We start from the raw sequence: 27,500 nt of genomic DNA on the forward strand, positions 1-27,500 counted from the left end.
TTAGAACAGAGCGGCGGATTGAGATGCAGCCGAGGTCCCCGCGTTGAGAGAATTAGTCATGAGTGTGTGCCCAATTACCACTCCCGAGCTGACAGAGAGTCTCGAAATAATGAACGAAAGTGCTCCCGTGTACTGGCACAGTACATCCCATCAACACGGAGAAAACAAAAGGCAAGGCCAACAATAAATATGTACCCCTGGATTCCAAAACAACATTGAAAACTGAGTAGGACATTACTTTATGATTATATTCATGTCAGGGAGCTATATAACTTAAGGTAACGTCTGCACAGACACATGTATTTTAAAAACCTGCCTTTCCTCAGGCTAAAACCACCTTATGGTTTGCAGTTATAGCGCCCTCTGTTGCTCTGGCATGCACTTGACAGCCTGCAAATGGATCGCCACTTCGCGCTTCAAGTTTCGCGGCTTCACACTATCACGGTTTTTCAAAAAGATTTAAATGAATAAATCAGGCTGTTTTGTGGTTGAACACAGCCTATTATTAGTCAATATGCAAATAGCGCATATTGAAGCAAATTTTACATAATTTTTGGCTAAATTAAGCATTTTCAAGCATAAAAATGTCAAAATGAAGTAAAACACAAATATAAGGCGTTCAGAAGCCGCATTCAAAGACGTTACATTCTGTCTGCCCCCTCCTCAGCTCCCTTAGCACAGGAACACATTTACTGCAACACACACGAGCACCAGTATTTATGTCTCAAATGTCTTATTTTCTGTGATTGTGTGTGATTGCATATTGGGTAATACGAGTGTAAAGCTGACTACAGGGTGCTATTTCATGTCTAGAGGGCCCTATAATCATGTTTTCTATGCTCTAACTACAAAAATATTCCACTTATACTGTAAATAAGTAAATATAAATAAATCCTACTTTGCGGAAATTCACTTATTACAGTCGGGTCTAGAACCAACTAACCATGATAAACGAGGGATGACCGTAAAGGTGACTGCACTGGTATACATTCACAAGCATCATTTAAGTTTTACTCTCGTGATAATACCCGAAAAGTGTGACTTGCCTGCAGGTAAGTTGTCATCTCTTTTATATGCATGTGCAGGAACTCCACAGCCCGCGAAGGTCAAAGTGCAGCAGCTGTCCACACCTGACCTCTGAGCCTCCCACAGACCACGCAGACAGAGGGTGAGCAAACGAGTCGGCAACTCTTGCCCAGAGAGGACGGACAGACATGTTTGCTCTTGTGGGGACACAAAGAGATCATTAATAAATTGTTAAGGATAAATTAGGAATAAAGTCCACAAGAGTTAAGAGCAGAGAAGCAATTCTGCTGGCTTTCTGTGTTGCGTGCATTACTTACACTCAATTGGTGTTGGTCCTCACGCTTTGTTGTCCATTCTATGCCTGCAGAGCACAAAAATATCTGTAATGTTGTAGCTGTTCCTACAGCAGTGACAAAGCCGATTAAAGGCGTGTGGAATTAAGTAGGATTCAGTATTAAAAGACATAGTTTGGTTCTGATATTTTGATTGCAATCCCTTAAATGAATTATTAAAATGTTAAACTTGCGTTTTTATGGAAAAATATATAGATTTCTGCATGGCTCGCCAACTCAAAAAAAAAAGTCCCTAATCCAAATTTATCTTTGTCTCTCAATCATCTGCAATCATTTTGGGTGTCCAAAGTGTGCCCGGGGTCCATACTCAGCATACTCTAGCAATACAATTAAACAAAAAACTCAAAAAAAAAGGAAAAAAGCAGTAATTTTACAAGAATAAAGACAAAATATTAGGAGGATAAAGTCATTAGGAAAAAAAATAGCATGAATTAGAATATATTTATTCACAGTTGAATGCTTTAAGTCTTGTCTTAAAACCACACTTTTATTTTCTGGCTTTTAACTCGACGTGAGTTGTGTGGTCCTCTGTGTCTTTTATTGTTTTCTTTTTAGTTTTGATTGAGTTTGCTTATCCTAGTTTTTATTTTTACCAATTTCTTTGTTTGTTTTAAATGTTTTAATTGCTTTTGTTTTTATTTGATCTATTAGTTTTTACTATATGAATTTGTACTTTAAGTTCTTATTTATTATTTTACTACTTTGTGCAGCACTTTGGAACCTGTGTTTCTAATATGTGATATACAAATAACGTGGATTGGACAACATGCATTTATGTACTAAAAAAAGGGAGCTTTCTGGAATGTGTCTCCTTGCGTTGTGTAACAGTGCACGTCGGTCACAGCTGAAGGATGATACAAACACACACACACACAAGCAGAGACAAGTCTAACATGAGCGGGTCAATGCAGTTTTTTATGGCGGGGCTCAATAGAATGGAAAATGGCTGAAGGGCGGGATGATACAGCGTTGAGAGGCAGTTCCTGTTTATTTTACAAGTGTTGGCATAAAGATTCATATAAATCATATGAATCATATGACAGCCTGCACTGTTTTCATGAGCTGACCTTTTGATATGATGGGATCAAGTTAAGGAGCTGGGAAAAAGACTGAGCAGATGGTTAGGTGACAGCAATGAAAGCATGGACACCTGGGAGGGTTTGCAATCTTCAGCCACATAATGCGGAGCGCTGCACTCAGCTCCTCCATCACCCCATGAAAAGTCCCACTTTGAACTCATTTGATATGCACAGCACAGTCAAGACTGCAAGTACAAGGACGCTAGACTGTTTGATAGCCAGACATTCAGTGGATCAATCGCACTGATGGGGAGTGGAGTGGACTGTGAAGGTTCATAAAAAGCAGGAGAGCCAGTGACAAGAGGATGAAAATACAAAGAAGGGATAGCGGCGGCAAAAAACAAGAGAATGACCCAGAAAGCGAGGTTATATCTGATCATACACATACAAAACCATGGTTCAGGATGGAGACAGCTTGACAACTGACAAGAAAAAGTAGCCCCAGGTTGTCATCACCCTTTGGAGGGATGATGTCAACATCCAGACTGGAAGGTCAAATCCTTGTATACACACATCACTAAGTTCTGGTGACGTGGGAGTCCATTTCATGAGGTAACCTTACCTGTTTAACCCACCTGCTGACCCTGGTTGCTGGTTCCAAGATGAGGTTGTCCCACCCAACAGGGGGTAATGTTGGCTCAATTCCACTGAACCCCTCTCTGTCCCTGGAGGGGAAAAGGCATAAAGACTCATAAACACACCCAACTATAACGAAAAGAATGCAAAAGTTGAATACACTCCTGATAAAAACTTTTAGACCAGTTGAAAAATAGCAAGAATGTACATTTTGCACTGTTGGATCTTAAGGAGATTCTAAGTAGAGCTTCAAAAAAAGTGAAAGTGAAATAGGCTGCAGCTGATCAAAATTTAAGACCATAGCTACAAAAAAAACCCCTGACTTACTCCAGGTGGTAAAGATGACTTCACAGACAGCACAGTCGGGAACTGATGTCCATTTATGTCAACTTCCCTTGCCATCTATCCCCAAATGTTCTCCCAAATTGGATTTAGACCAAGGGAACACGCAGGATGGTCCAAAAGAGTGAGCTCATTCCTATGGAAGAAGTCAAGTGCAGCGTTGTCCTGTTGAAAAAGTCAGTCATTACCACACAGATGAGGGCCTTCAGTCATGAGGGATGCCCCCTGCAACATCTCCACATAGCCGGCTGCCGTTGGACGCCCCTGCACAACCTGAAACTCCATTGTTCCATTGAAGTATCATGACGACGCCCCCTCCACTGTGCCATGTGGAAAACTTCTCAGGTAGGATCTCCTTGTCATGCCAGTAACGTTGGGAGCCATCAGGACCGTCAAGGGAGTAAAACTTTCTTCCACCTTTTTATGTCCCATGTTTGGTGCTCCGCTGCAAATTCCAAAAAATGGCTGTCTTTGCTTATGCATCTCAATTATCCCATCATGTTCAAAGAGAGGAAGCATTTTTGCCTTTTCCATCAAGACATCATGACAGTGTGAATACCTGACAGAAAATGACATTGAGTCCATACTTTTGTCAAGACTTTGGCTTTTAAAGGCGGCGATCTTAAACTTCTGATCAGCTGAAGAACAGTTTAATGCAGTGGTTCTATTATTTTCTGTCATGCCCCCACTGGGGGACCGCCATTTTTTCGCGCTCCCCCGATTTGAAATAATATTTTATTTATCTGTACTGTGCAGACTGGACTGGAAACACAAACCAGCAAAATGCAACAAACTGGACAGCAGTGAAGCATACAAATGTATTGCATTCTCAGTGCAACACATTCTTACATGTTGGCAAGTCTGCACTCACATTGAAAGTCCTCCGTGCCTCTCACCCCCCCCCAACAGTTCACATCGAGCCCCCAGGAGGGCCCACCCGACTATTTGAGAAGCACTGGTTTAATGCTTGTTTGCAGTAAATCGCTTACACAAAAAAATCCTCTCATTCCCATTTCTTCTTTTTGCATTTTGAATCTCTACTGAGGAACCTCCTTAAGATACAACAGTGCAAAATGTAAATTCTTGCAATTTTTCAAGTGGTCTTACACTTTTGATCAGGAGTGTACGTGATGTTAACTTACATGATAACGGCGATGCAAGGTAAACGATCAGCAAGCAAGAAGTCAAAGTTTGTCCTTGGAAATTGCTCGCGCTAAGTGATGTTCTGCAAGTGGCGGCGTACGTGCAGGCTAAATGCAATTTAATGACTGAAATGTCATCGTCAAGGTCAGCAAGGACGCTGGTTTTATGAGGCAGCAGACAGGGATGAAACAGCAACATCCTGTAAAGTTATAAATGCTGACTTCTTTAGTATGCACTATGTATTGATTATCACAATTACACACCATTACAGTTCTATTATCCGCACTAGCTGGCTTTAATTACACTGGAGAGCGAGCGGGGCGCGTGGAGGAGGCGATAGAGAGGACGGGGAAGAGGGGGAGGCGGCGTCGGAGGGAGCGACGCAGATAGATGGATGACGCGTCGACACACTGCAGCAAACTAATTAAAACAGAAAGTTTTTGTTTCAAGCAGGTCGACAGCCAATGAATCTGGCAACGAATGAATGTGTCCGCAGGGAAGAGGCGGCGACGAGTTATACGTCCACGAGGAGCACGAGGCGGAGGAGAGCCGTTGCCATGGTGACTGAGCATTGCGCCACATCATGCAGCAGAGCTAATGCGGCCGTGCGTGCTGCCTCGGCCTTCGCTGTGTGACCGTCGTGAACGACTAAATATTTGTCGTCAGTGAGGGGCGCAGTGTATTGCAGCTGACGATACACTGCATTGTTGAGTTACAAAATACTAACACGTACTCACGACACAGGTGAGGCCATGGCTTTGCAGCTGCACCTGTAACACGGTTCTGTGCTTTCACTGTCTATTTTCACAGTCCATTCATTGGCTCGTAAGCGCCCCACTCCGCTAGTGCAGTGCGTTTATGGGGCCTAAAAAAAGGGGGAAACAAAGTAATTGTACAGTGTTACACATCACTGAACCTATAGCATACTCGGTGACAATGGTGTCAAAACATTTTTATATTTTTATATGCAATAATGTGTACAAACAACATGCATTCCTATAGTGATGTTTTTGGAGTCATTTTCTCTGCGTGTTCCTGCCAGCTCTCCCTGTCCTTTTGCTGCTGTGTTACCCAGGAAACCACGAAACTGCATAGTCAGCGTAATTTTCATTGAAGCACATCAACGTAGCAGTTTTCCTAGCATGTAGCCACCTACAATGGCTGGTGATTCATCACTTCCTCCGTATAAAAAGGCCGCTGATTGTTCCACAGGCCGGCACAATGTGAATTCATAGAAGGCGGACTGCAGCGTAACTAGGTTAGACCTCAGGGGGGCTCCGACAGACAATATCTGCCAAAGAATTATGACGGCGCTGCAACATCTGCTGCCTTGAGAGCGAGACAGACAGTGATGGATGGCCAGGTGTGCCTTCCTATTTACGAGGAAACACGAGAGGTCTGCGCATGGCCATTTGTACACCAGTTAAGTAGGCAATATTGTCTTCCATGACCAATCAAAAATGCACCAAAAACGACAAAAAAAAGACCAGACATGTTCAAGCATAGCAGAAGGAAACGACAAGATGAAGTGTTTGTTTTGGAGCAGAGCCATTGACAGACATGGTCTTCAAAACGAAACCTTGACACTATTCCTGCATGTTGGCCCTGTCTTCTGATTCGACGGCGGTGTGGCGGCTGGGTGACGGGATCGGGCTGTTAGCTTGAGGGGTCTTGCGTCCAGGTGGGATTGGCGGCAGGATGGGCTTGACACCGGATCCGGGCCGTCTGTCAGAAAGGGGCACCATGATGGCTGTGGCATCGGGTGGTTGCAATGGCAGGTCACCTGCAAATTACATGTCATTTGTCCGTTCTAAGATGCGACGGAATAATAGCATACAATAACAAAGACATATTTCTACCTTTTTTCACACCCCAACGCTTGCTCCCAAAGACGTATTCATACGTCTTTTACGTTTTTTTGTGCGAGAGGCAAAAAGAGGTGATGACGGCCACAAGGTGGCAGAAGTGCATTTGATAAGAGCTCGGCACGCATCTTTGGCATGCATTTACATGCTGGACAGCAAGGAGGAAGTGAGAGAGCGTGGAGGAGTGTAGAGTGCAGAAGGTTATGCATGGTAGGGAAATTTTAACGCATGCACATGTACACACGCGCGTGCACACACAGTTTACTTCCAAATTGTAAATAGTTCATGGTGTTATATTTGTAAATTAATACTTATTTTGATTTGTGTTTTTTGTGTGGTATAGTGGTTTACATAAGCAAAAAATTTGTCTCAAAGTGAAAGTTATGCTTGAAATGTATCTTTTCACAAAAACTGTTATTCTCCCTTTTATGTTGGGAACTGATATTTTCCTGAAACTCACCTATGTTCTACTGCTGATTAATAAAGAACAGAAGAAGGTAGAAACAAACTTTTGTTTTCTGATAAAAGACGAGTCTAATCTTTTTCTTTTATAAAGCCATAGAACACAATATTCTGTGTGCCTTGAAAAATCTGTCAAAATGTTCTAAAACGGCCGCTACTGAGGGGGTTGAATTTGGAATAATGGCTGGGATTGAATGAGTTAAAAACACTCACCTTTGAGTGTTTGTACTGCAAGTCCCAGGATATCGCCATCTAGCAGCCGACTGGATGCCGAAGTCACAAGTGATTCATCTAAGCTGTTGGGACAAGGATGAATAAATTCAAATGACAAGTGGTGCAGTTTCCCAGAGAAGCTGGGCGAGCTAAATTCCACTTTGTTTTGTTGCCTCGATACAAAAACTATGTCCCTCCGGGACTGTCAATTAATTGACAGCAGCGGTCTCTACGCTGTGACAATATGTGAAGAAGACACAAGCTGGGACGCATCCCCACTCAGGTTAAGTGCAGACAAGAAGACATGTCTGGAATCCTCTGCACAAACACTGAAGGTCTGAGTAATGCAGAAATGCATGATGTCACTTGTGTGTGTGAGTGTGAAGGCCGCAGGGGCATACAATACAAGGGACGTAATTGTAATTAAATTAGGGGTGAGAAGAGACACACTTATGTGAGCAAAACCAGCATTAATTTAACCTTTTCTCGTGTATTGTTTGTTTTATTCCTGTTTTTGAGGAGGTGAGGGTTCTGCTGAGTGCAAACAACAACAAGACCATTAAATTAGGCACACAGCTGGTTAGGAACCATTTCAGCACTCGTACACTTCACCCTCAAGGTCACAAACGAAGGCCAAACAAACCATCCAAAAGCAGTTAGGACAAGTGGGCCAATCAAGCCCATTTTCCCAGCGGCGCAGAGAGGACCACCACTCGGATTTCGGCATGAGTGTGCCGTCAAGTGTGTGTGCTGCTTCAAAATGAACCTTTTGATGAAGCGACTGTAGACCCCTGGCCTCTTCCCCACTACCGCTTCTCTTGCCGGCTGCTCTCGCCGCCGGATGGAAGCCAGCTCCTGCAGCAGGGAGACATGAGAGGGGGGAAAGTGCCCGATGATTGGCAGCGTCTGGCTGTGACCATCATTCACTCGAGAGGCTTCGCTGCCGATTAATTTTCCATCCCGCGTCCTGCAACTCACAGCGGGGGTCTTGCTGGGGGCGAGCTGTTCCCTGATCTTGGTGCAGTAGTTTTTGTAGTGCGGGAGTGAGGGGTCGAGCGCAGCAGTGGATGGGTAGGATGAAGAGGGTGACCTTGGCTTCTCCTCCTTTTGTCCCTCACCTGTGTTGTGGAAATAATATTTAATTACAAACTCACAGACACAAAAATATTTAATGACATCTTCCCTGAGGATGCTCTGTTGTACCTTCTTCCCGCTCCTCCAGCGACAGGTAGTCCTTCACCACCTCCTCCAGCATGTGGTAGGCTTGGTTCAGGTCATCTGCACAGACAATATGCTCAAGCAGCAATGAAAAAGAAGTGATACGTCAGCGCTGCATAAAAGTGATGAGTGTGCTGCCCTTCCCGCGTGTTTGTCTCATTAAGAAAACAGATAAAACGCAAAGGCATGACAAACTATTTGGCGGCGAGCCCTTAATACAAAGCGGTAATGGGACTGAAATTGTGCCGTATGGATTGTAGTGAGGTGCGTTCATTTATCTGAGGCCTTATCAGTGACACAGGGTGTTTGTTTGTTCTGTCTCTTGCTATCCCATCCAGAAGAATCCAAAATCTTCTTAACATATAGCCCAGCTAGGATTTTCTAAACTTTCATGCCCAAAGGACAGTCAAGTGGCTAGTTTAGTTTTTAACTAATATCCTAATACATTCCCACAATTAGTCATCATTTGTGAACCACTAATCTGGCAGGTAATGGCTGCGTTTACAAAACAAAGGTGGGTAAATGTAGTTTATTGAGTTATTAATTTGAAACTACAGCCTTTTAACTGTCGTCTGGACATGGGGGCAGGAGTAAAAGAAAAAACCCTGGTACTTGTAGTGTTTTAAATTGAATGCATGATCAGTATTGGACACTTGCAGTGCAAAGACAGCTCAGAGACGTACCGCAGGGAATGACATTATCAAAAAAGCCGGGCCGTTTCCTGTTGATGTCGGCATACAGCTCGATGCGCGACACCGCCATTTCAATCTGGGCTGGCGTGTACAGGCTCCTGCTTAACAGGTTGGCTGTGTACTTTTCAGGCAGCGTGGGGATGAGGAGAATGTAGCGAGGTTCAAAGATGCTCTTCTTCAGACTCAGCACACCCTAAAGAGAGCCATTAAAGTCATTCTTGGTCATGGACCATGCATCCCTACAGTGTCGGCCCACTCACTTCAAGCTCCATGTGCACACAGCATGCCAGTCCTTCCCTGGCGACGTCTTCAATGGCGTCCCTGCTCAGACCGTACCTGTGGCCACCATATTGGACGGTCTGGACAAAAGCACCCTGCATGTGTGCAACACAGGCGTGTTCCGTCAGGATGAACAACCTGAGGTCATGTGAACTTTTGACCACTCTCACCCATAACCCCTTCACCTTTAGTCTCCCTTTGTGGCAGTTTGAAGTGTTGTCTCTAGACACTCAAGACCAGCATTTTGTGGTAGAAAGTCAACAATGTGAGATTTTATGCTGAAAGCAGCTTATTGAACAATAAACAAACATGCAGGCGGTCCTCCTTTTGCCTCCATTTTTCATGAGCTGAACTCAGAGATCTTAAACTTACTAGACAGCATGATTATTGTACAGGTGTGCCTTAGCTTGGTCACAATAAAACGTGCAATTGTACCGTATTGCTTTGTGGTATTACAATATTTGAGAGACCTGCCTTTTATGTGCATGGAAAAAGTTTCAGCTCATGAAGAATGGGAGCAAAATCAAAAGTGGTGCGTTTATGTTTTTGTTGAGTGTACAGTCCTGTTAAAACTGCATTGAAAGTGTGCTACAAGGCACTTGATTTTTCGACTATGTTGGGTATTGCTGTTGAGTGAGTCTCTCCATTGAAGCTCTAGCTTCAGATCACGGAAGCTCACAGAGAGAGGACCCTGATTGGGCAAACCGACAAAAAACGTCATTTCCAGGGAAGGTGATCTTCACTGGCGGTCTGTGGTTACAGCGGTCATTGATTTTGACTGACAGCAGCCGGAGGAGTGAGTGGAGATTTGTTTCCCCGACGCAGTGACGTACGGGAGACAGCGGTCAGATCAGACGTGAAGCCTCTTCCGGAGTGAATTATTTCACAGCAATTCAACCCTACAGCTATTTTCCCATTTTGTACGTACTACATTGTAAGTAAACGACATTATCCCAGCGTTATTGAGTTTTGCTCATTCGCTGGTTCATTAAATCATATCAATGTAGCCTGCTAGGTAGCCCAGCCATGGCGCGATGGAAGCAGACAGCATTGCTAAAATCATACTAAATGTATACAGTATGTCAGACCCCAATGAGCTTCCCCTGTTTCAAAGACCAGCAGCGGCCACTGCTTTTGACATCCCCTACATATTGTCTCTCAAAATTACATCCTCAAAGACTAAATAGTTAACTGTAAAGCACGCCAGAGGACATAACAAGGAAAAAGACATGAAAGTTACAGGCCATAAATTAGGTGGATGACAACATAAGGAGACAGGAGGAGAGATGAAGAGGAAGAAGGGGGTCGTAACTGTTAACCTGCTTGACAGAAGGCACTTGCACGAGCGTGAAAGCCAAAAAATAGTCAATTACGACATGAAAACCGCTGTTCTTCATCCACACATGTTCAAACTTGACAAGAGCAAACGGGATGTTTCTCATGTTGGGCCTCGTGTCCCCATTCTTTATTACGACTCAGACCGCACCGTTTGTACCAGCTGCTGAAAGTCCTCTTCGTTGACAAAATGGTAATCGTCTCCGTTCTCTTCTCCAAAGTAGGGCCCCCTGGTGGTGTGGCTGATTCTGCGAGAGCACACAAACCTTCGTTTAGTAAAAATGGCCGAGGAAGCTCGTGACGTGTGACACTGACCCATATGCGAAGTAGTCGTCGAAATCGTGGCACAGGCGGTGGGCCAGTTCCCTTTTCCCGCAGCCTTGCGGACCAGTCAGAACCAGCATAGGATAGGGAGTGTCATGGCTGGGTAGAGTGCTGCTTGGACAGACACAGCATTTCTCTCACGTCTTACATACAAATAAAGAAAAGGAATCTTGCACACAAGACGGATGTGTTTTTCCCGTAATAACAATCCGGGGGAATTATCTGCAGCTCAGCAGCTTTCCTTGCCTTTGCCTGTGATGGATGGTTTTTTTTTTAAAGCGATGCTATATGAACTCATATTTTTATTTTCTTTGAGCGAGGCGATAACAAGACAGGCTGCAGATAAAGCCACCCGGCACTCGAAAAACAACTTTTACTTCTGTTTGTTTTGAAAGATATGTCAGAATATAACCACGTGTTAGCTTGACAGAGGAAATAAAGCAGTGCTAGTTTAGCACGAGATGACACCAGGAGGCGATACTAACGTATCATAGAGGAGCTGCGGCTGCATCAGCTGATACATTAGCTGGGTCATGTGATCCCTGGCTGCTACCACATCCATAGGAGGGTCGTACTTGTTGATGGACATCACCTGGACACCACACATTGATTAATATGACATTCTGAGAGAAAGCCATTTCAAAAGATGGTGTTTACTCCAAACCTTTTCTTCAACAGTGACTCTCTCTTGGTCCAACATGGTCAGATGCTGGAGGAGGAAGATCACAGAGAGCCTGTACTCTGGATGCTCCTACACACAGAACACAAGACACAGCATTGGAATATACAGCAGGGGTGTCCACACTTTTTCTAGCAAGAGCCACATAGTGAAAAATTACTATTTGATAAAGCAACGCGTGTATGTGCTAAGATGTTATATTTATTTCAAGAAAAAAATGCATCTCAGCTTTGTCATATACTGTAGGTGAAAAGGCCTATCATTAGTATCAACTTAGTATCAGCTTTGTCATATACTGTAGGTGAAAAGGCCTATCATTAGTATCAACTTAGTATCAGCTTTGTCATATACTGTAGGTGAAAAGGCCTATCATTAGTATCAACTTCATTCTTTGCTCCCCGCCCCCCCCTTTTGCTGTTTATTTTAAATTGTCCAAATATTTCAACTTTCCTCTCAAATAATCTTTGTAAATGTTCTTCTTTTAATATTATGACTATAGTATAATAATAGAATATAATAACATAATATTAGAAGTTTTTCCCCAACCTAATTTTCCAAAAATGGGTTGACTGTGCCACGGGCCAATAACAAAAACATCCGTGGGCCGCAGATGGCCCCCACCCCTGTTATACAGTATGAGTTCCAGTGCGAGGATACCTAATAGAATTAGGTAGAGTAGAATTACCTGTACAGGGTTATCCAGCAGATTCAATTCCCTCAGCAGAAGAAGATCATGAAAGTGTTTGCACTCCTCAATGTCACTAATCTGTAAAACGTATTTATTGTTACAGATTTATTACACTTATTATGTAAGTATTGGATAAGTAAGTATTGGTAAATATTTGTAATTTTTGTCTCTTTTTTCAAATACCTGATTCTTTTCCAGGTTGAGGGAGCCCAGAAGGTGTAGGTTCTGGAGGCCAGAGAGACCAGTGATGTGGTTCATAGCCAAGTCAAGAACCTGTAGCATCTTTAGGTTCTCCAAACCTGCGGTGCTCTTCAGCTGGTTCCCCCTCTGCACATTTAACAGATGCACTTGTTTTACTTCCAAGGCACTCCATGATTCCCTGTAGTTCAAATTAAAAGTGGGCCGCGGCCACTCTGCAGGGTTGCCAAACGCTTTCCCCACCCCCTCGCTGGTAAATTCTGACAGACGAGGCTGGCAAGGTGCTAATTCAGCACAATGCCAAACCTGCACAGGCGCTCGATCCTTTACTAAAGTCGTTATCTCGCTGTTTGGCTGAGCGTGACGCCTGGCAGAGGGTCGCTCGCTGCATGTCGGGAGAAGGCGGGGCCTCTCAAATGGGCCTCGGGTCGGCACTGGAATGGAGATGAGGCTTGCTGACAGGATCATGTTCACGGTGCATGTGCCAGGACCACTACTAGCTGGTCCCCAGACATAAGTGGGGCACAGCAGCCATGGCAACTGCTTTTGGGCCACATGGCAGGCTTCCGATTGACAAATCCAAAACATGAAGACAAAGAGACGCAAACAGGAAGATGAGTAACCCACCAGGTTGAGGTGTGTGAGTGGCACATCATCCAGGCTGCTGATGCTGGAGATGTTGTTGTGTGCCAGGCTGAGATGGGTCAGCTTGCAGCACTTCTCCAGACCGATGACCTCACCGAGTTTGTTGTCTGAGTAGTAGTGAGTTAAGAGTGCTTCATGCAAGCTAAAAATGGCAAATATTTCTGCACCTTACGGGTGTGCTTATGTATCACTCAGCGAGTTAACATCTCACTTCAAAGGCCTTAAAAAGTGCTGTCACTAAGCCTCTTCTAAAGAATCGCGGTCGTGATGCCACGGCCAGTATCATACCTGCCATTCTTGGGAAAAGTCTGAGAAAAAGTTGCATACCAACAGCTTGCTGAGTGCCGACAGATGCGTTCCATACTTTCCAGTCAGGCACAGCAAAATCTAATCATCAGGTAATATCTGGTTGTCAAAATCAAGGGAATAGTGTCTGCTATAAACCAGATTTAGAGAGACGAATCCATGCCTTTGTCTCCAGCAGGCTGGACTACTGTAACGGCCTTCTCACGGGGCTCTCTGAACGAGCTGCTAAACAGCTGCAGTGCATCCAGAATGCTGCTGCTCGAGTCCTGACTAGACCCAGGAAATATGAGCATATTAGTCCAAAGCTCAGGTCCGTGCACTGGCTTCCTGTCGTTCAGAGAATGGACTTTAAAACAGCTCTGCTTGTGTACAAGTCTTTTCACGTTCTAGTGCCAAAGTACATCTCTGACATGTTAGAGCCACATGAACCATCTTGGGCTCTGAGAAGCTTAGGGAGTGGTCTCCTGCAGGTGCTCAGAGCCAGGACTAAACACAGTGAGGAATGATTTTATGAAGTGACTTTGCCTATTTTTCTATTAAGCACTTTGGCACTGTGTGAATTGTGCCTTTATTAGCACCAAACAAGAGTTCAGGCTTCGCTCCGCATGTTATAACGCTCTGAGTGTAATGTTAACGCTGTAGCTCACACAGCTATGCTAGTGCGTTTGTATCTTCCTGTCCCATTCCTTAATGTAACGTTGTTGTATGTGAAATATGGCATCTATTACATTGGACAGAGGTACAGTGTATATGTAAAAAGTGGTGAAGTTATCACTTCCGGTGGCGACACACTCATTCGCATTAAAGCCACAGACACACAAACGGAGGGCGTGTTCCCAGTAGGGCTTACGAAAAACAGTCTAAAGATTTTGGACATCACACTTCCAATACACTATAGTGGTACTCGTGAGACTTATTTAAAATTGGTGAAAAATGGGACCTTGAAGGATACGGTCCAGATCTAGCTTCACAAGAGCTGCGTAGTCTGACAAGTCCTTCATTTGTGTTAGACAGTTGTGGGAGAGGTTGACCTCCTGTAAAAACAGCAAAGAGAGAGCCAATAATCCACACGGATATTCATTTAGGAGATTCAAGGGCGGTGAAACCCTTCTAGTGTAAGCATATTTGGAGTGACGGCAGATGGGATGAGGGGATGCAGGCTCGTCATGGGGGAGTAATGCAGGAGATTGGGAGCCTCAGCCACCACTCAAAGTTTGCCTTCTGCTGTCAGCTCAAGGTCCTGCGCTATACCTTCAGGTTCTTAGGGGCCTGGAAGCCAAGGAAATCCGAGATCTCATTGTGAGAGGCATCTAGGATGACGAGATAGGGCATGTGGCTGACGCAGGACAGATCTAGACGATGAAATACATCAGGATGAAGATTATACACAAGTAAAAATGTGCACGTTATCACGTCTTCATACCTGTAATGTTGTTATGTGGCAGCTCCAGCTGTTGTAGATGACCATAACTACACAAAACAGTGACATCCCTAAGCCTGTGATGCTGGAGAAAATGAATACACAATAAAGTCACTGAAATGTGGTTATGTAAACCCAGAATGTGTCTTACAGGGAGGGCCAGGTGGTAGTATGGGTGCTGAAGTCCAGTGCCGAAGCGACCAAGTTGGGACAAACAGCTGGACACCAACTCAACACTTAAAACACTGTCCTGTAGAAAACATACAGTATATGACAATGGTGCGTTAATCGTAGTTGTGCTATAGTAATACAAATCATATTCCAACGTTATTATACATGTGTAAAACTTTCACAGTCAATAACTGAGGATGTAAGCTCTGTTTTGGGCGTCATGAAATGTTTAGTGTAGCTGTAGTGATGCTCGAATACCTGTCAAAAGTGACTGATAGTCTACTGTAAATGACTTAAAATATATCTTTGTATCAATTAGAGTCAACCAACTGACCATTTTAAACATATTTATCTCCCAATAAGTCTTAGTTAGTTTGCAAAGCACACACAAGTACAAAAGAAACATTTTTTTTGCCGTTTAAGGTGCCACTTACCTCTGCTGCCATGTCCACCTGCCTGGTAGTTTCTTCTTAAGTAGCCACACTATTGGCTCGTTATTGAAACATAATTTAATGACGAACAGTCGTCTGTAAATGTCACTAGACTGACTCGTACGCCGCAGCTGTGACGTTTCCAACTGCTAGCTACCTCGCAATTAGCAGGGCGTGTGTCAGCGTCGCGTAGCAACGTATGGGTCGTGTCGAGAGCACGGGACCGTGGGTAACGTAGTCTACCATTGCGTTAGCCGCCGCTACATAGTGGATTGCGTAATATGTCGTTTTGGAAGGAAGAGAAATGTGACAACAACTGATTTGAAATACCTGTAAAGTCGGGAGAGTCCAATTGTTGACGTCAAATGTATTTAGTTGGGGAAAAAAAGCACATCTGTTGGGAAGACGTTGGGATCCCAGGGCGTCAGACTCGTTTTGACCGTAGGCCACATCGCAGTTACGGTTACCCTCTTACCCTCAAAGGGCCGCCTGTAATGTGAAAGCACACCGTATGTGTTATCACCTCATCATATTATCACACGTTTGATTGTTATCATTTACATTTGTGTTGTTTTACCAGCAAACTTACATTGAAATCAGAAGTCAAGGCGCCACGCGGAAATTGGGAGTATACAACTATTGTATAATTTATTTAAAGAAAAAAGAAACTCCAATTTCACTCAGTAGAACAAATATATTTAGTTTTTTTTTAAAGTTTTTAAAATATTTGATTTATAGTAGATTTTATTTGTACTATAAATATATTTAAAAAGAAATAAAAATATACATAAATAACAGTAACATTTACATATGTATATAAAATATATTTTTTAAAATACTAAAATAAAAAAATAAAAAATAAGTGTTTTTGATTTTTTTTTATTTTCATTACTATGTATACTATAAAATATATATATTAAAAAGAAATACAAATGTACACAAATAGTCATACAATTCAAATAGTATGTATATATACAATATTAAAAAAAATACTAAAAATCATTTTAAAAAAATGCATCTTTCTGATGTGCATTATTTCTATAAAACAATATGGCGGGCTGACTCTGGCCCCCGGGCCTTGGGTTTGACACGTGTGCCAGAGAATGAATAATGACACGAATCATTTATAACCTTATCTTCACTTCTAGTAAGATATTGATGTGAAACAGACTGTTATAGATGTACAATACATCTAAACCCACTTCTATATGTCAATGCAAATACATCAAGTATGAAATACACACATTTGAGTCTGTCTGACCACATGTCTCAAAATAATTCCAACTGTCATCCTCCCAGCGTTGATTTTTGGACGGGTCTCATGTGGAAAAGGTCAGACACCTTCCTGCAACGGAAGAAAAAGGCCTGCTTTGCAAAAACACAAGGCAAAAAACCCTTTTATTGTTTATTTGTTTGTATATCACATGTGCATTAAGAACAATCAGGGGACAAGTAAGCATGATTGGCCTGGTCCAGACGTACGTGCATTATATGTAGATATTACAAAATGGTAAATACAGCAGCTAAATAGTAAATGTGCTAAAGGATAAGGAAGAAAGAGTGCTGGATGGATTATTGACGGCCATTATTCAGTGTGACGTTAGTCATTATAGTCATTATAACAGAGACTGTCACATGACGCAGCAAATTAACATTCTGTTGAAGTTTCCCATGTATCGAGTTATCGAAGCAGCAGCTTTTAAGGGCTTATGCCAAGTTGAGTCAAATCCATCGGGGGCACCCGCAGCTGTTTTCCCATCGATCCCGGCCAAAGTGTCAATATGATGGATTGTGGCGTCAGCTTCAGGGGGACCGGCGGCGGGCCCACTGAGGTATCGACAAGTCTCTCGTCCACCCTCCTCCTCCTCCGGTTAAGTGCTCTTCTCCCAGGTTTATGGAGTGGACACTGGGAGGGTCGCATGATGGGGGAATTACTTACGTGTCAGTTGCATGATTTCAGTGTAGAAAAGTACTGAAACATGATTTGAAATGTGTAATGGTAACGCTCACAGCACAACAGATGAGATTTTTTCCTCCACACCCGAATTATATGGCCTTCATTATTGCAGGTAGGCACAGTGGGCCCAACTCTCCACTGCGAGACGGCAGAGCCGCTTCACACCGTGGTGATCTTCTTGTCTTTGCTGGCCTGCTTGATGGCGGCCTGCTCGCAGATGATCTCCTTCAGCCGCTGCAGACGCGTGTTCTGCGTGCTCAGATCCCCCACGCCCGTCTGGCTGCGGTGGAGCAGCGACAGGGCGTTGATGTACTCCAGCTCCGTGTAACGCACGCCCTGGTCCACCACCAGGTTGAGCAGCTCGTCCGCCGTGTTGTAGAGCATCTCGTAGTACTGCCTGTATAATGAGAGAGGCGATGAGGAGAAAATGAAAGGGAAACGTTATGCAGCTGTGTTTCTTTTCTTGTGTGTTTGTGTTGTTGCGCAGCAGAATCAAAGGGACAAGCACCATAGGGATAAAACACAAAAAGCTAAAGTAGCCGCTATTGCTGTCAAGCCCAGCTTCCTTACAGAGAACTTCAGGGACCTCCCGACGGTGCCGCTGGGAGGACAAAAAAAAACATTCACAACCGAGACACTTTTAATGAAGCACACAAACACAACACAGTGCACCAAAAACAACGCATGCTAAGGGCGCAGAGGTAACAGACTTCAATCAAAAAACAATGGATAATCCACTGCAATCCACACACACACTTCTCTCAAATCTGTCGGATATCATCGTAAATCAGTAGGGTTCTTGCTATGTGGCGTACATGTGGCGGTACAGTCATGCCTCACAAAAATGAATTCATAGCTGTTTCGTACTGTAGTGTACTGCTGCTTATTATCAGCCAAAAATGCATATTTAAGCAAATGTTATTCTGTTATGTTATTCTTGGCCTATATTAAGCATTTTCAAGCATAAAAATGTTCTAAATCAGTGGTTGTCAAACTTTTATACAGTGGCGTACCCCTTCAGACATTTGACCCAAAGCCATGTACCCCATAATAATAATAATGGATTAGATTTTATATTGCACTTTTCAAGGTACCCAAAGCGCTTCACACCCATTATTCATTCACTCCTCAGTTACACACTGGTGGTGGTAAGCTACATCTGTAGCCCCAGCTGCCCTGGGGTAGTTTGACGGAAATGTGGCTGCCAATTTGTGCCTACGGCCTCTCCAACCACCACCAAACATTCATTCACATTCATACACCAGTGTGGCAGCACTGGAGGAAAGGTGGGTCAAGTGTCTTGCCCAGGGACACAACAGTGACTGGGTGGAGGGAGCGAGGATCCAAACGTCAACCTTCCGGTTTGTGGACGACCTGTTCTACCTCATGAGCCACTGTCACCACTATTCCTGCACACTAAAAAAACATAAAGCTTTGTATCTTGGAGTTGCGTGATGTGCCGCTCTGCTGGCATGATGCATGAAAACACTTAAGAATGAACAACATTAACAAAAAGACAAGGCGGTGCCGGCATTGTTCCACACAGCCACATGGCTGCCCGTTGTTTATTGCCTCTGCGGTGGGAAGAAAGCTGCCAGCGTCACTTTCTAATTAAACAACCCCCCCTACACTATCCCGGTGGTCGACAAAGAATATTAATGACGTATGGACACCGCATGTATAGCTCATAGGTGACGTGTGAGGAAGAGGAGGATGATCACAATTCATTTCCAGCTATCGTAATGAGTGAGTGAGTGAGCGAGGAGGCCATTAACGGCATCCTCTGTCAGCGTGTTTGCTGTCTCACATTAGTTAGCCGGGCAGGGAGGGAAGGGAAAGGGGGCGCAATGAGGCGAGGATGGATGGATGGATGGAGAGGCCGGCCCTGATGTTCTCCGTCAGCCTGGACGGCAACATGCAACTGGACCGATGAGTTGGTGCAGCCATGGCAACACTGAAAAACAAGCCTTAATGATGAAAATGCCGTTTAGAATTTATGACTTTAGTGTCTATTTAAATCATTGGCTTGTGTTGCGTGGCTTGATGCAACATTAGGAACACCTTTGCAGTCTAATGAGGTGTCAAACTTTCTCTGTGTACGTTATTGGTGTTGCACTGCATCATAAAGAGTTTGGCTTCTCAAAACAATATGCATTCAAAAGAGTAACACATTTAACATCAGAAAAATGGTTCCTCAAAAAAACAAAACAAATCAGACGTCACAAATCGCTCTGTGCTATATTTGTCCCCACTCCAGCCGTGTGTGTGTGATGGAGACGCTCGCATCTTCTTCTGCTGCACACGTAAACAAGATGGTAGTGATGCTCCGTTGTGGAAGAAGATGCGAGCGTCTTTAAAAAAAATAGTTTCAACCCATTTTATACATTCATTGTGTTTTTTTAGTGCATGTACTGCCTGCAAGCAAGAAGAGGTGCAGGCGGTTGGACAGTCGCGTGCAGAGAGCAGCCGTGACAGCAAAACGTTGAAAAAGGAAGTGGGGAGGAAAGACAAAAAAAAAAAAAGGGGGGGGGGGGGGGTGGGGTGACAGGGAGGGAGACATACGGCTATGGAAGTGACAGTACGCCGCAGCCTGGGCCCTAAATACAAACAGTTTTATCTGTTGACACCTCACTAGCTTCTGACACGCTTGTCAGCTGTACTTATTACCATCTTCTCTCTGGAGACACAGCTCCCACCACACACGCTTCACATCTTAAACACGCACTTTGTGTTGGTGCACTTGAGGCACAATGGCGTCCGTGCACCAGTGTAGTCGCTTCCTGAAGCAGACAGGTGGAGGTGGGGGGGGAGTTCGGCGGGCTCGGCTCCCTCCAGCGAACTTGTTAGGCGGGTGTTGTGGAAGCAGCTTATGACAGCGCTTTGCTACCTGCCTACACGGGTCACTGCACGGTGTTTATGAGAGCGGAGGAGAACAAATTTGAGGGGCCACACACAAACTAACAGCTCAACCCGGATGGGAAAAAGGTCCTTTCAGGCTGAATCTGACTGTCTTTAGGTACTAATGGTGGTCTGTTTATTTGAGACAGCTTCACTCTACCACACATTTTCAAAAATATATTCATTATTAACTCATGCTGTTTCATGGTCAAATATTATGAGTAAAAAAATATGCATAATTCAAGCAACTTTTTACATCTGCTTTGCTGAAATGAAGCATTCTCAAGCAAAAAAATATGAATATAAGACATCCAGACGACTGTTTCTTAAACGGGTTTGTGTTTCTACTCACTCACTGTGTTCCGTAGCTTTACTCTGCATATACAGTGGTGTGAAAAAGTGTTTGCCCACTTTCGATTTCTTATTTTTTTGCATGTTTGTCACACTTTAATGTTTCACATCATCAAACAAATTGAATTATTAGCCAATGAAAACACAACTGGACACAAAATGCAGTTTTTAAATATAACTTTTTTATAATTAAGGGAGAAAAGAAACAAACCTACAAGGCCCTGTGTGAAAAAGCGATTGCCGCCGTTGAAACATGCTTAACTGAGATGAATTGAGATCTATCAGTGTGGAAAAGTTTATAAAGCCATTTCTAAAGCTTTGGGACTCCAGCCAACCACAGTGAGAGCCATTATCCACAAATGGCCAAAACATGGAACAGTGGTGAACCCAGGAGTGGCCAGCCAACCAAAATGACCCCAAGAGTGCTGCGACGAGTCATCCGAGAGGTCACAAAAGACCCCACAACAACATCCAAAGAAGTGCAGGCCTCACTTGCCTCAGGTAAGGTCAGTGTTCATGACTCCACCATAAGAAAGACACTGGACAAAAACGGCCTGCATGGCAGAGTTCCAAGACCAAACCCATTGCTGAACAAAAAGAAGGCTCATCTCAATTTTGCCAGAAAACATCTTGATGATCTCCAAGACCTTTGGGAAAATACCTTTTTGGAAGGTGTGTTCCATTACATCTGGCATTTCAGAAAAAGAACATCATAGCAACAGTAAAATATGGTGGTGGTAGTGTGATGGTCTGGGGCTGTTTTGCTGCATCAGGACCTGGAAGACTTGCTGTGATAAATGGAACCATGAATTCTGCTGTCTACCAAAAAATCCTGAAGGAGAATGTCTGGCCATCAGTTTGGGTTCTGCAGCAGGACAATGATCCAAAACGCACCAGCAAGTCCACCTCGGAATAGCCGAAGAAAAACAAAATGAAGACTCTGGAGTGGCCTAGTCAAAGTCCTGACCCGAATCCTTTTGAGAATATGTGGCATGACCTTAAAAAGGCGCTTCATGCTGGAAAACCCTCCAATGTGGCTGAGGGTGGGCCAAAATTCCTCCACGGCGCTGTGAAAGACTCGTTGCAAGTTACTGCAAACGCTCGAGTGCAGTTGTTCCTGCTGAGGGTGGCCCAACCAGTTATTAGCTTTAGGAGGCAATCACTTTTTCACACAGGGCCATGTAGCTTTGGATCGTTTTTCTCCCATAAATCATAAAAAGTTTCATATAAAAACTGCATTTTGTGTTGAAAAGAAAAAGAAATCAGGAAGGGGGCAACACGCCACTAGATCGACTAAACATGTGCTGTGTGAGCACACAGGTGTTTTTATTTGAGTGCCATTTGTTCCTCTCTTGTTGAAAAAGATTGTTGTACACTCCTTTGGGGTGGGGGCAGGTTGTTGTTTGCTGGGTGCATGAATGAAGCAGCTCTCTGTTTAATGCATAGAGCGTGTCATTATAAGATGCTGTGAAAACAGGTAACTCGTTTAGCTGTTTGAGTTGTTACAAAGAGTAAGAAGCAGCTTCAAATAGCAAATAGTGTGCGCTGCAAAAAAATGATATCGCTATATTGCTCTTAAAAGGCGCTAGCATATGTTGCCGAGGTAAATAATAAGCAGAGCGGGCTGTTGCCAAGCAACACCGACTAACTTTTGTGTTGTGTTTCTTCTTGGCTGTTTCTTGTCTCTGCTGGAGGCATGGATGGTGGACAGGAGGGTGTGTGTGTGTGTGGATGCCAAACGAGAGCTTTAACAACCAGTTACAGGACATAAAGAGTTTATATGGATTGAACCACAAGGTGGCAATGTTTCAACATGTTTGCTGTGCAAGGGAGAAGAGTGAGCGTGTGTGTTGAATTCTTCATGCGTTCTGCAGTGCTGGCGAGTGGCTGGCTCAGTTTTAACTCAGATCAATGCTTATTACTATGCCCTTGTCCAGGTCTCTCTCTCCCTCTTTTCCCCACACAAGCAGACGTATCCAGGAAAATAGCGCATGCACACACACACACCCACGCACACGCACGCACGCACGCACGCACGCACACACACACACACACACACACACACACACACACACACACACACACACACACACACACACACACACACGTGTACATAGTCAAGCATCTGCTGCCTCTCATGAAAGCAGTCTTCTGAAAAAAATAAGAAATGTTAACGTCTCAGACTGCTGGAGGTCTGCCTTCTGCTCCTGTCAGCTCCATCACAGCAAGACTAGGGAAAGGTCAGATCATTAGGTACACATTCCTTATTCCCTGATACGACAGCTTACACGTGCAGCTTGCATGCATGCTAATTGCGTGGCTGCGACTGCACGAGTGTGTGTGTGTGTGATCCAGACGGCCGCAGAATGTGCAAACAAAGCGAGCGGCGATTCCCAATCAACGCCTTGCAATCAGGGCGGCTGAGAGGCGGCGGAGGGAAAGGGGAGAGTAGCCGCCGCCAGCGCTCGCCATAATCAAAGTTGACAGAGGGGAGAAACAACTAATCAATGCTCTTTTTTTTGCACGTTCGTGGCAGCGTCTGTTAACTATTTCTTTGCGCCTCTGCTCTCACTATTGACTGAAACGTTTGCAACAGATTTGTGGTATTTGGTATTTGTGGTATGGTATTATTAAGTTCCTTTTGCTTTCTTGCAAGAAGAATCTATCACAGTTAACATCAGCAAACAAGTGCTGCGAAAGCTACTTACAACTAATCCTCCATGCTAGCTTTCCCTTACTTGGATCACAAGAGAAGATGTGTACCTGGCAAAGTCAAGGTCCGCCTCCCTGGACATGGTGATGTTGGTAAGGTTCTGCTGCAAGACAAAGATGTTCCTGCACATCTTCTTAATGCCAGACTCGCTGATCCTCTTGAAGTACTGAGCCCCGTTGATCAGGATGCAGGAGATCAGATGACCCAGACCTTGATGGAGAACCAGATTTTGATCATGAATGTACTTCAGAGTAGTCAGCGTACAGCTTGCATCGCAATACTACCCAAGATGCTCAATGCTTTCTTATCGATACCCGATATCGTCCGGCACATCACTAGTAAAATTATATTTTTCCCCCATTTTTGCTGTTGTTTTTTTTAATCTTCCAAATCCTTGTACATTTACTTCTTGTTAATTTACAATTTTATTCGCAAAATATTGTAACTTTTCCCCCAACCTAATTTTCTAAAAATGACAACTTTGTTCTTTTTTTTTCTTTTGGATCGGCCACTTTAGGCAACCCTGCTCTAAAGTTGACTTTCTACGCTAAGGTTTCTTGAAAAGCTGCACTGCAATACAAAAGCTTGCTGAAATGTGCCTGTGGATGCCCTGGATTACCTTCAAAGATGTACTGGAACTTGTGCTGCTGCAAGGCCGCCCCCATCACCTCCTCGATGGCTGAGATGTCCTTATTGAGTTTGACCACCAGCGGGTCGTAATCCATGCTCTCCACGTTGGCCACGATGGCGTAGTTGCCCTGCTTGGTCAGCGGGATCAAGTAGTGGAAGCAGTGCACCCTGCGTGAAGGGAATTATTACCTTATTTGGGGCTCTGGAGAGGTCTTGATTTTTTACAGCAGTAATTGTACTTGCAGTGCTTATCACAGCTGGGCGCTATTCAGCGGTGAAATATGATTAGTTAGTGAAACACGCCACAAACGTACAAGCCAGCTGAAACACAGAAGCTGAAGGGGCGGGCGAGGGGGGGGCGGCTGTCTTTTAACATTTTCTTTCACACCCAAAAGCGAATTGTAGCCTTCAAAAGCATTTAATTACAGAAGAATGTGGAGCACAAAGAAGCTTTTGGCACAGCTAATTCCTTATTCATTTGATCTTTTCCCGTTTGAATAAAGACATGAGCTAAGTGTGGGTACAGAACGCCGCTTGGGGGGTAAAACAATATCAGGAAATGTTTGCTATGCGTGTTCATACCTTGAAACTTCAAATGACCAATATAAATAAGACTTAAGCGTCTTATAAGGCTTATAAGGCAGTCACTTCCTTGCCCTGCTATCCTTACACTTGATAAACTAAGAGGTACGAAATGTCAAAGAAGTTTCCTGAATCTACTGTATCACCCTCCTTTGACCCCCCCCCCCCCCCCCCCCCCCCTCCTTTCCTCCGCATGGCTTCATTTAACTGGTACAACCATCGGGGGAAATTCTCTGGATGAGAGGAGCCAATGGAGTGTAGCATATAGCGGGACACACGCCTTGGGGAAGTTGTTTTTTTTTTTTCCCGACTGAAAGCATAAACAACGTTGCATAAGGGAGCTGGTGGGATGATGATGGGGCTATTAAGGGTTTGCAGGAGGGGGAGAAGGGTTATGGTGTGGTAAATGAACTTGCCATAATGGATTGTACACTATATGGGCAAAGTGATTGCCATTAAACCTACAGGAAGTGAAGAAAGTACGCGGCTAAAGCAGCTTCCACTCTTCAAGTCATGTTTTTGTAAAGTTAAAAAAGACTTTTCTAACCTCCCGTGCTCCAGGTGGGGCTCATAAGAAGTATCAAAATAATCTTTTTTTCTGATGAAAGATGAGCGTGTAATCTTTCTGCTGGTAGGTTCCATCTTTATACCTGTATATCCCTAGAACACAATATTCTGTGTGCCTTGAAAGAACGGTCAAAATCGTCTAAAATGGCCGCTACCGGAGGGACTGTCGTTTGAAAAATGGCTGGGATTGAATGAGTTAATGTGTTGAACAGCAATTATTTAGCCTACCTGACTTCCAGGTGCAGCACGAGGAGGCAGCGGTTGGCAATGTCCTGGAAGCCCCTGCACAGGTCACTGAGGGTCTGCAGGATCTGCTCCCTGCTGCGATCGCCGTCGCCCAGCGCATGGCTGTCGGATGCGCACGGAGATATACCTGCATGGTGAGGAAAGCACATTCAATCAAAGATATTCAAGTCATTTGTGAAGGGTTGGCTTATTTAGGATATAAAGTCAATCAGTGCAAGGCTCTGCCGCACCTCACCAAATGGCTAATATTGTTTATGCTAGCCAAAAACCCTCTGCAGTAGATAGCAGGAGTGTCTGCTGTTTGTAAGGATCTACACTACAAGGGTGTCCAAACGTTTGCCACCAAGAGCCACTTGGATGTGTCGTATACACGCACTACAGTATCAAAAAGTGTATCAAGTATGAAGCTAGTATGTTGTCTCGCTATAGAACAGCTTTTTCCTTTAAATATTTGGACTTTATTCTTAGAAAACATCATTCTCATACACTTTTTCTTGCTGGATTACAACTTTTTTCCTTAATATTTTGACTTTATTCTTGTAAGATTATTGCTTATTATTATTATTTGTCCTTTTTTTGCTCAATTATTTTTTTAGAATGTGCTGCGGGCCAATAAAAAAACCCTCGAGGGCTGCAAATGGCCCCTGGGCCGCACTTTGGACATCCCTGATATACTACAAAAGCGCTCGTCAAAGATCCTCTAAATGACAGGAGCGCTCTGCTGTTTGCGGTCAGCTTTTCCTGTTCAAAGTGGGCTGGGACCCATTCAAATATGAACACTGCTGGTTTGACTTGCATTCAATGAAATCAAATCATCTTAGAGTTTAACAAGCTAAAACCTTACATCATCTTACATAAACACCAAGATTAAATATACACAAGCAGTGACCTGCTTCAGTGGATGTGCAATGTAGCTATTCATGTCATTTATGTGTGAGGTTGGCACAGTCACATAAGGCAAGCAAACGGAAAAGCTCAACTTTCACACGCCTGCTGCGTCCTTCAGCTCGTCTTTGCGCGTTCCAGCGTCCGCCGGTGCTGAGGCAGCAAGAGCATGTGTCAGCGCACTGCAGCGTTTGCCACACAAAGGACCTGTGTGGACGAGGGTGTTAAAAAAAGCGCAGAGAGCATGATGAGTGTATATAAATTCAGCCCGGTGTAGATCAATGGTTGTAAATTGGCGAGGGGAGGACGGTGTTGGGAGAGAAATTGGCCCCGTCACTCATATGTAAGTCTATTTGGTCAATGAGGCGAGCGTGCGGCAGTATGAAGGGTGACTGTTGAGCCGGAGAATGCAGGGGTCCTCGATCGATGTGCCGCAGTCACGGCCGACTCCCCTGTTACTCTTCACGAAGGTCACACGTGGATGCAGGCTAGCACCCCACCTCCCACTCCCCATCCTAAACTACACAACGCAGAGGGACAGAGGCTGATCATCTCCCTTCAATGGCTCTCATATGTCTCACCTGCACTGCCACTGCAGCACACCTGCGCAACAACAACACCCTTCCGAAACAGCAACGACGGTGGCTGTAGTGTGAAATGTACCGCATCACGCTGGCAGCTCCTTCTAATATTTTGCCCCCCATGTTCACTCATAAAGAATTGTCTGATGAACAAACACTTACAGTATGGGAGTGGAGATCACTCTAAAAAGGGAAGATAACATAAACATATAAAAGCATAGCCCTAAAATATTCATTAAAAAGCTACTGGTAAATGCACATTTCAAATGTGATCTTATTCACGCCGCATATGGCGTTTTCGTTTACATTCTTTCATCCTTGTGCTCCCAGCAAGACAAACGTTTCTTTATTATGACTTTTATACACACTGTAGGTCCAGCTGCCACACACACTAATGAGAAATGAAAACGAGACATTTGGAACTGAAAAATGAGAAATCAAAGTAGGAAAGGAGAAAGAAAATGAACATAAAAAATGAGAAATGAAAATTGAGAAAGGAAAGTGCACGGGAAATAAGACATTTAGTAGGAACGACAATGAAAACAAACATAAGTAAATTAAAAATAAAAAACGATAAATGAAACCAGGAAATGTACATAAAAATTGTGAAATGAAAACAAGAAATGGGAAATGAAAGTAGGAATT

The 27,500-nt window shown here is 44.0% G+C and overlaps 2 protein-coding genes and 1 long non-coding RNA gene across 7 annotated transcripts in view; all 3 read right to left on the reverse strand.

Moving 5' to 3' along the window:
• Window positions 1-1,061: 1,061 nt before the first annotated feature.
• On the reverse strand, window positions 1,062-4,248 carry LOC129167943 (uncharacterized). Its single transcript, XR_008566190.1, has 4 exons — window positions 3,362-4,248; window positions 3,021-3,123; window positions 1,344-1,387; window positions 1,062-1,223 (listed from the first exon to the last, which is right to left on the reverse strand). It is a non-coding gene; the product is annotated as an uncharacterized LOC129167943 (long non-coding RNA).
• Window positions 4,249-4,798: 550 nt separating this feature from the next.
• lrguk (leucine-rich repeats and guanylate kinase domain containing) lies at window positions 4,799-15,602 on the reverse strand. 2 transcript variants are annotated; one of them, XM_054752749.1, is made up of 19 exons: window positions 15,449-15,602; window positions 14,995-15,093; window positions 14,847-14,928; window positions 14,675-14,775; window positions 14,376-14,457; window positions 13,100-13,224; window positions 12,458-12,601; window positions 12,272-12,352; window positions 11,572-11,658; window positions 11,393-11,499; window positions 10,899-11,018; window positions 10,735-10,831; window positions 9,230-9,343; window positions 8,961-9,162; window positions 8,263-8,337; window positions 8,038-8,177; window positions 7,826-7,914; window positions 7,060-7,142; window positions 4,799-6,244 (listed from the first exon to the last, which is right to left on the reverse strand). In XM_054752749.1, exons 1-19 carry the CDS (start codon window positions 15,458-15,460, stop codon window positions 6,087-6,089), a joined length of 1,998 nt encoding a protein of 665 aa, XP_054608724.1. In that variant the 5' UTR covers window positions 15,461-15,602; the 3' UTR covers window positions 4,799-6,086. The 2 variants fall into 2 exon arrangements, with proteins under 2 accessions (XP_054608724.1, XP_054608723.1); XM_054752748.1 differs by having other exon boundaries at window positions 4,799-6,302.
• Window positions 15,603-16,413: 811 nt separating this feature from the next.
• exoc4 (exocyst complex component 4) overlaps window positions 16,414-27,500 on the reverse strand; it is a 98,238-nt gene continuing 87,151 nt past the window's right edge. The window contains exons 17-21 of one of the 4 annotated variants that reach the window (XR_008573805.1): window positions 25,372-25,516; window positions 23,984-24,162; window positions 23,415-23,574; window positions 17,456-17,799; window positions 16,414-17,351 (exon numbers count right to left, since the gene is read on the reverse strand). Coding sequence is in view for 3 of the 4 variants with exons in the window: in XM_054800173.1 (XP_054656148.1) it covers window positions 17,562-17,799; window positions 23,415-23,574; window positions 23,984-24,162; window positions 25,372-25,516 (722 nt within the window). In the remaining variant the exon portion in view is untranslated. The other 3 variants (XM_054800173.1, XM_054800175.1, XM_054800174.1) reach the window with 3 other exon arrangements.

Source organism: Dunckerocampus dactyliophorus, chromosome 15, assembly GCF_027744805.1.
Source record: "Dunckerocampus dactyliophorus isolate RoL2022-P2 chromosome 15, RoL_Ddac_1.1, whole genome shotgun sequence".
In the NCBI taxonomy this organism is placed as follows: domain Eukaryota; kingdom Metazoa; phylum Chordata; class Actinopteri; order Syngnathiformes; family Syngnathidae; genus Dunckerocampus; species Dunckerocampus dactyliophorus.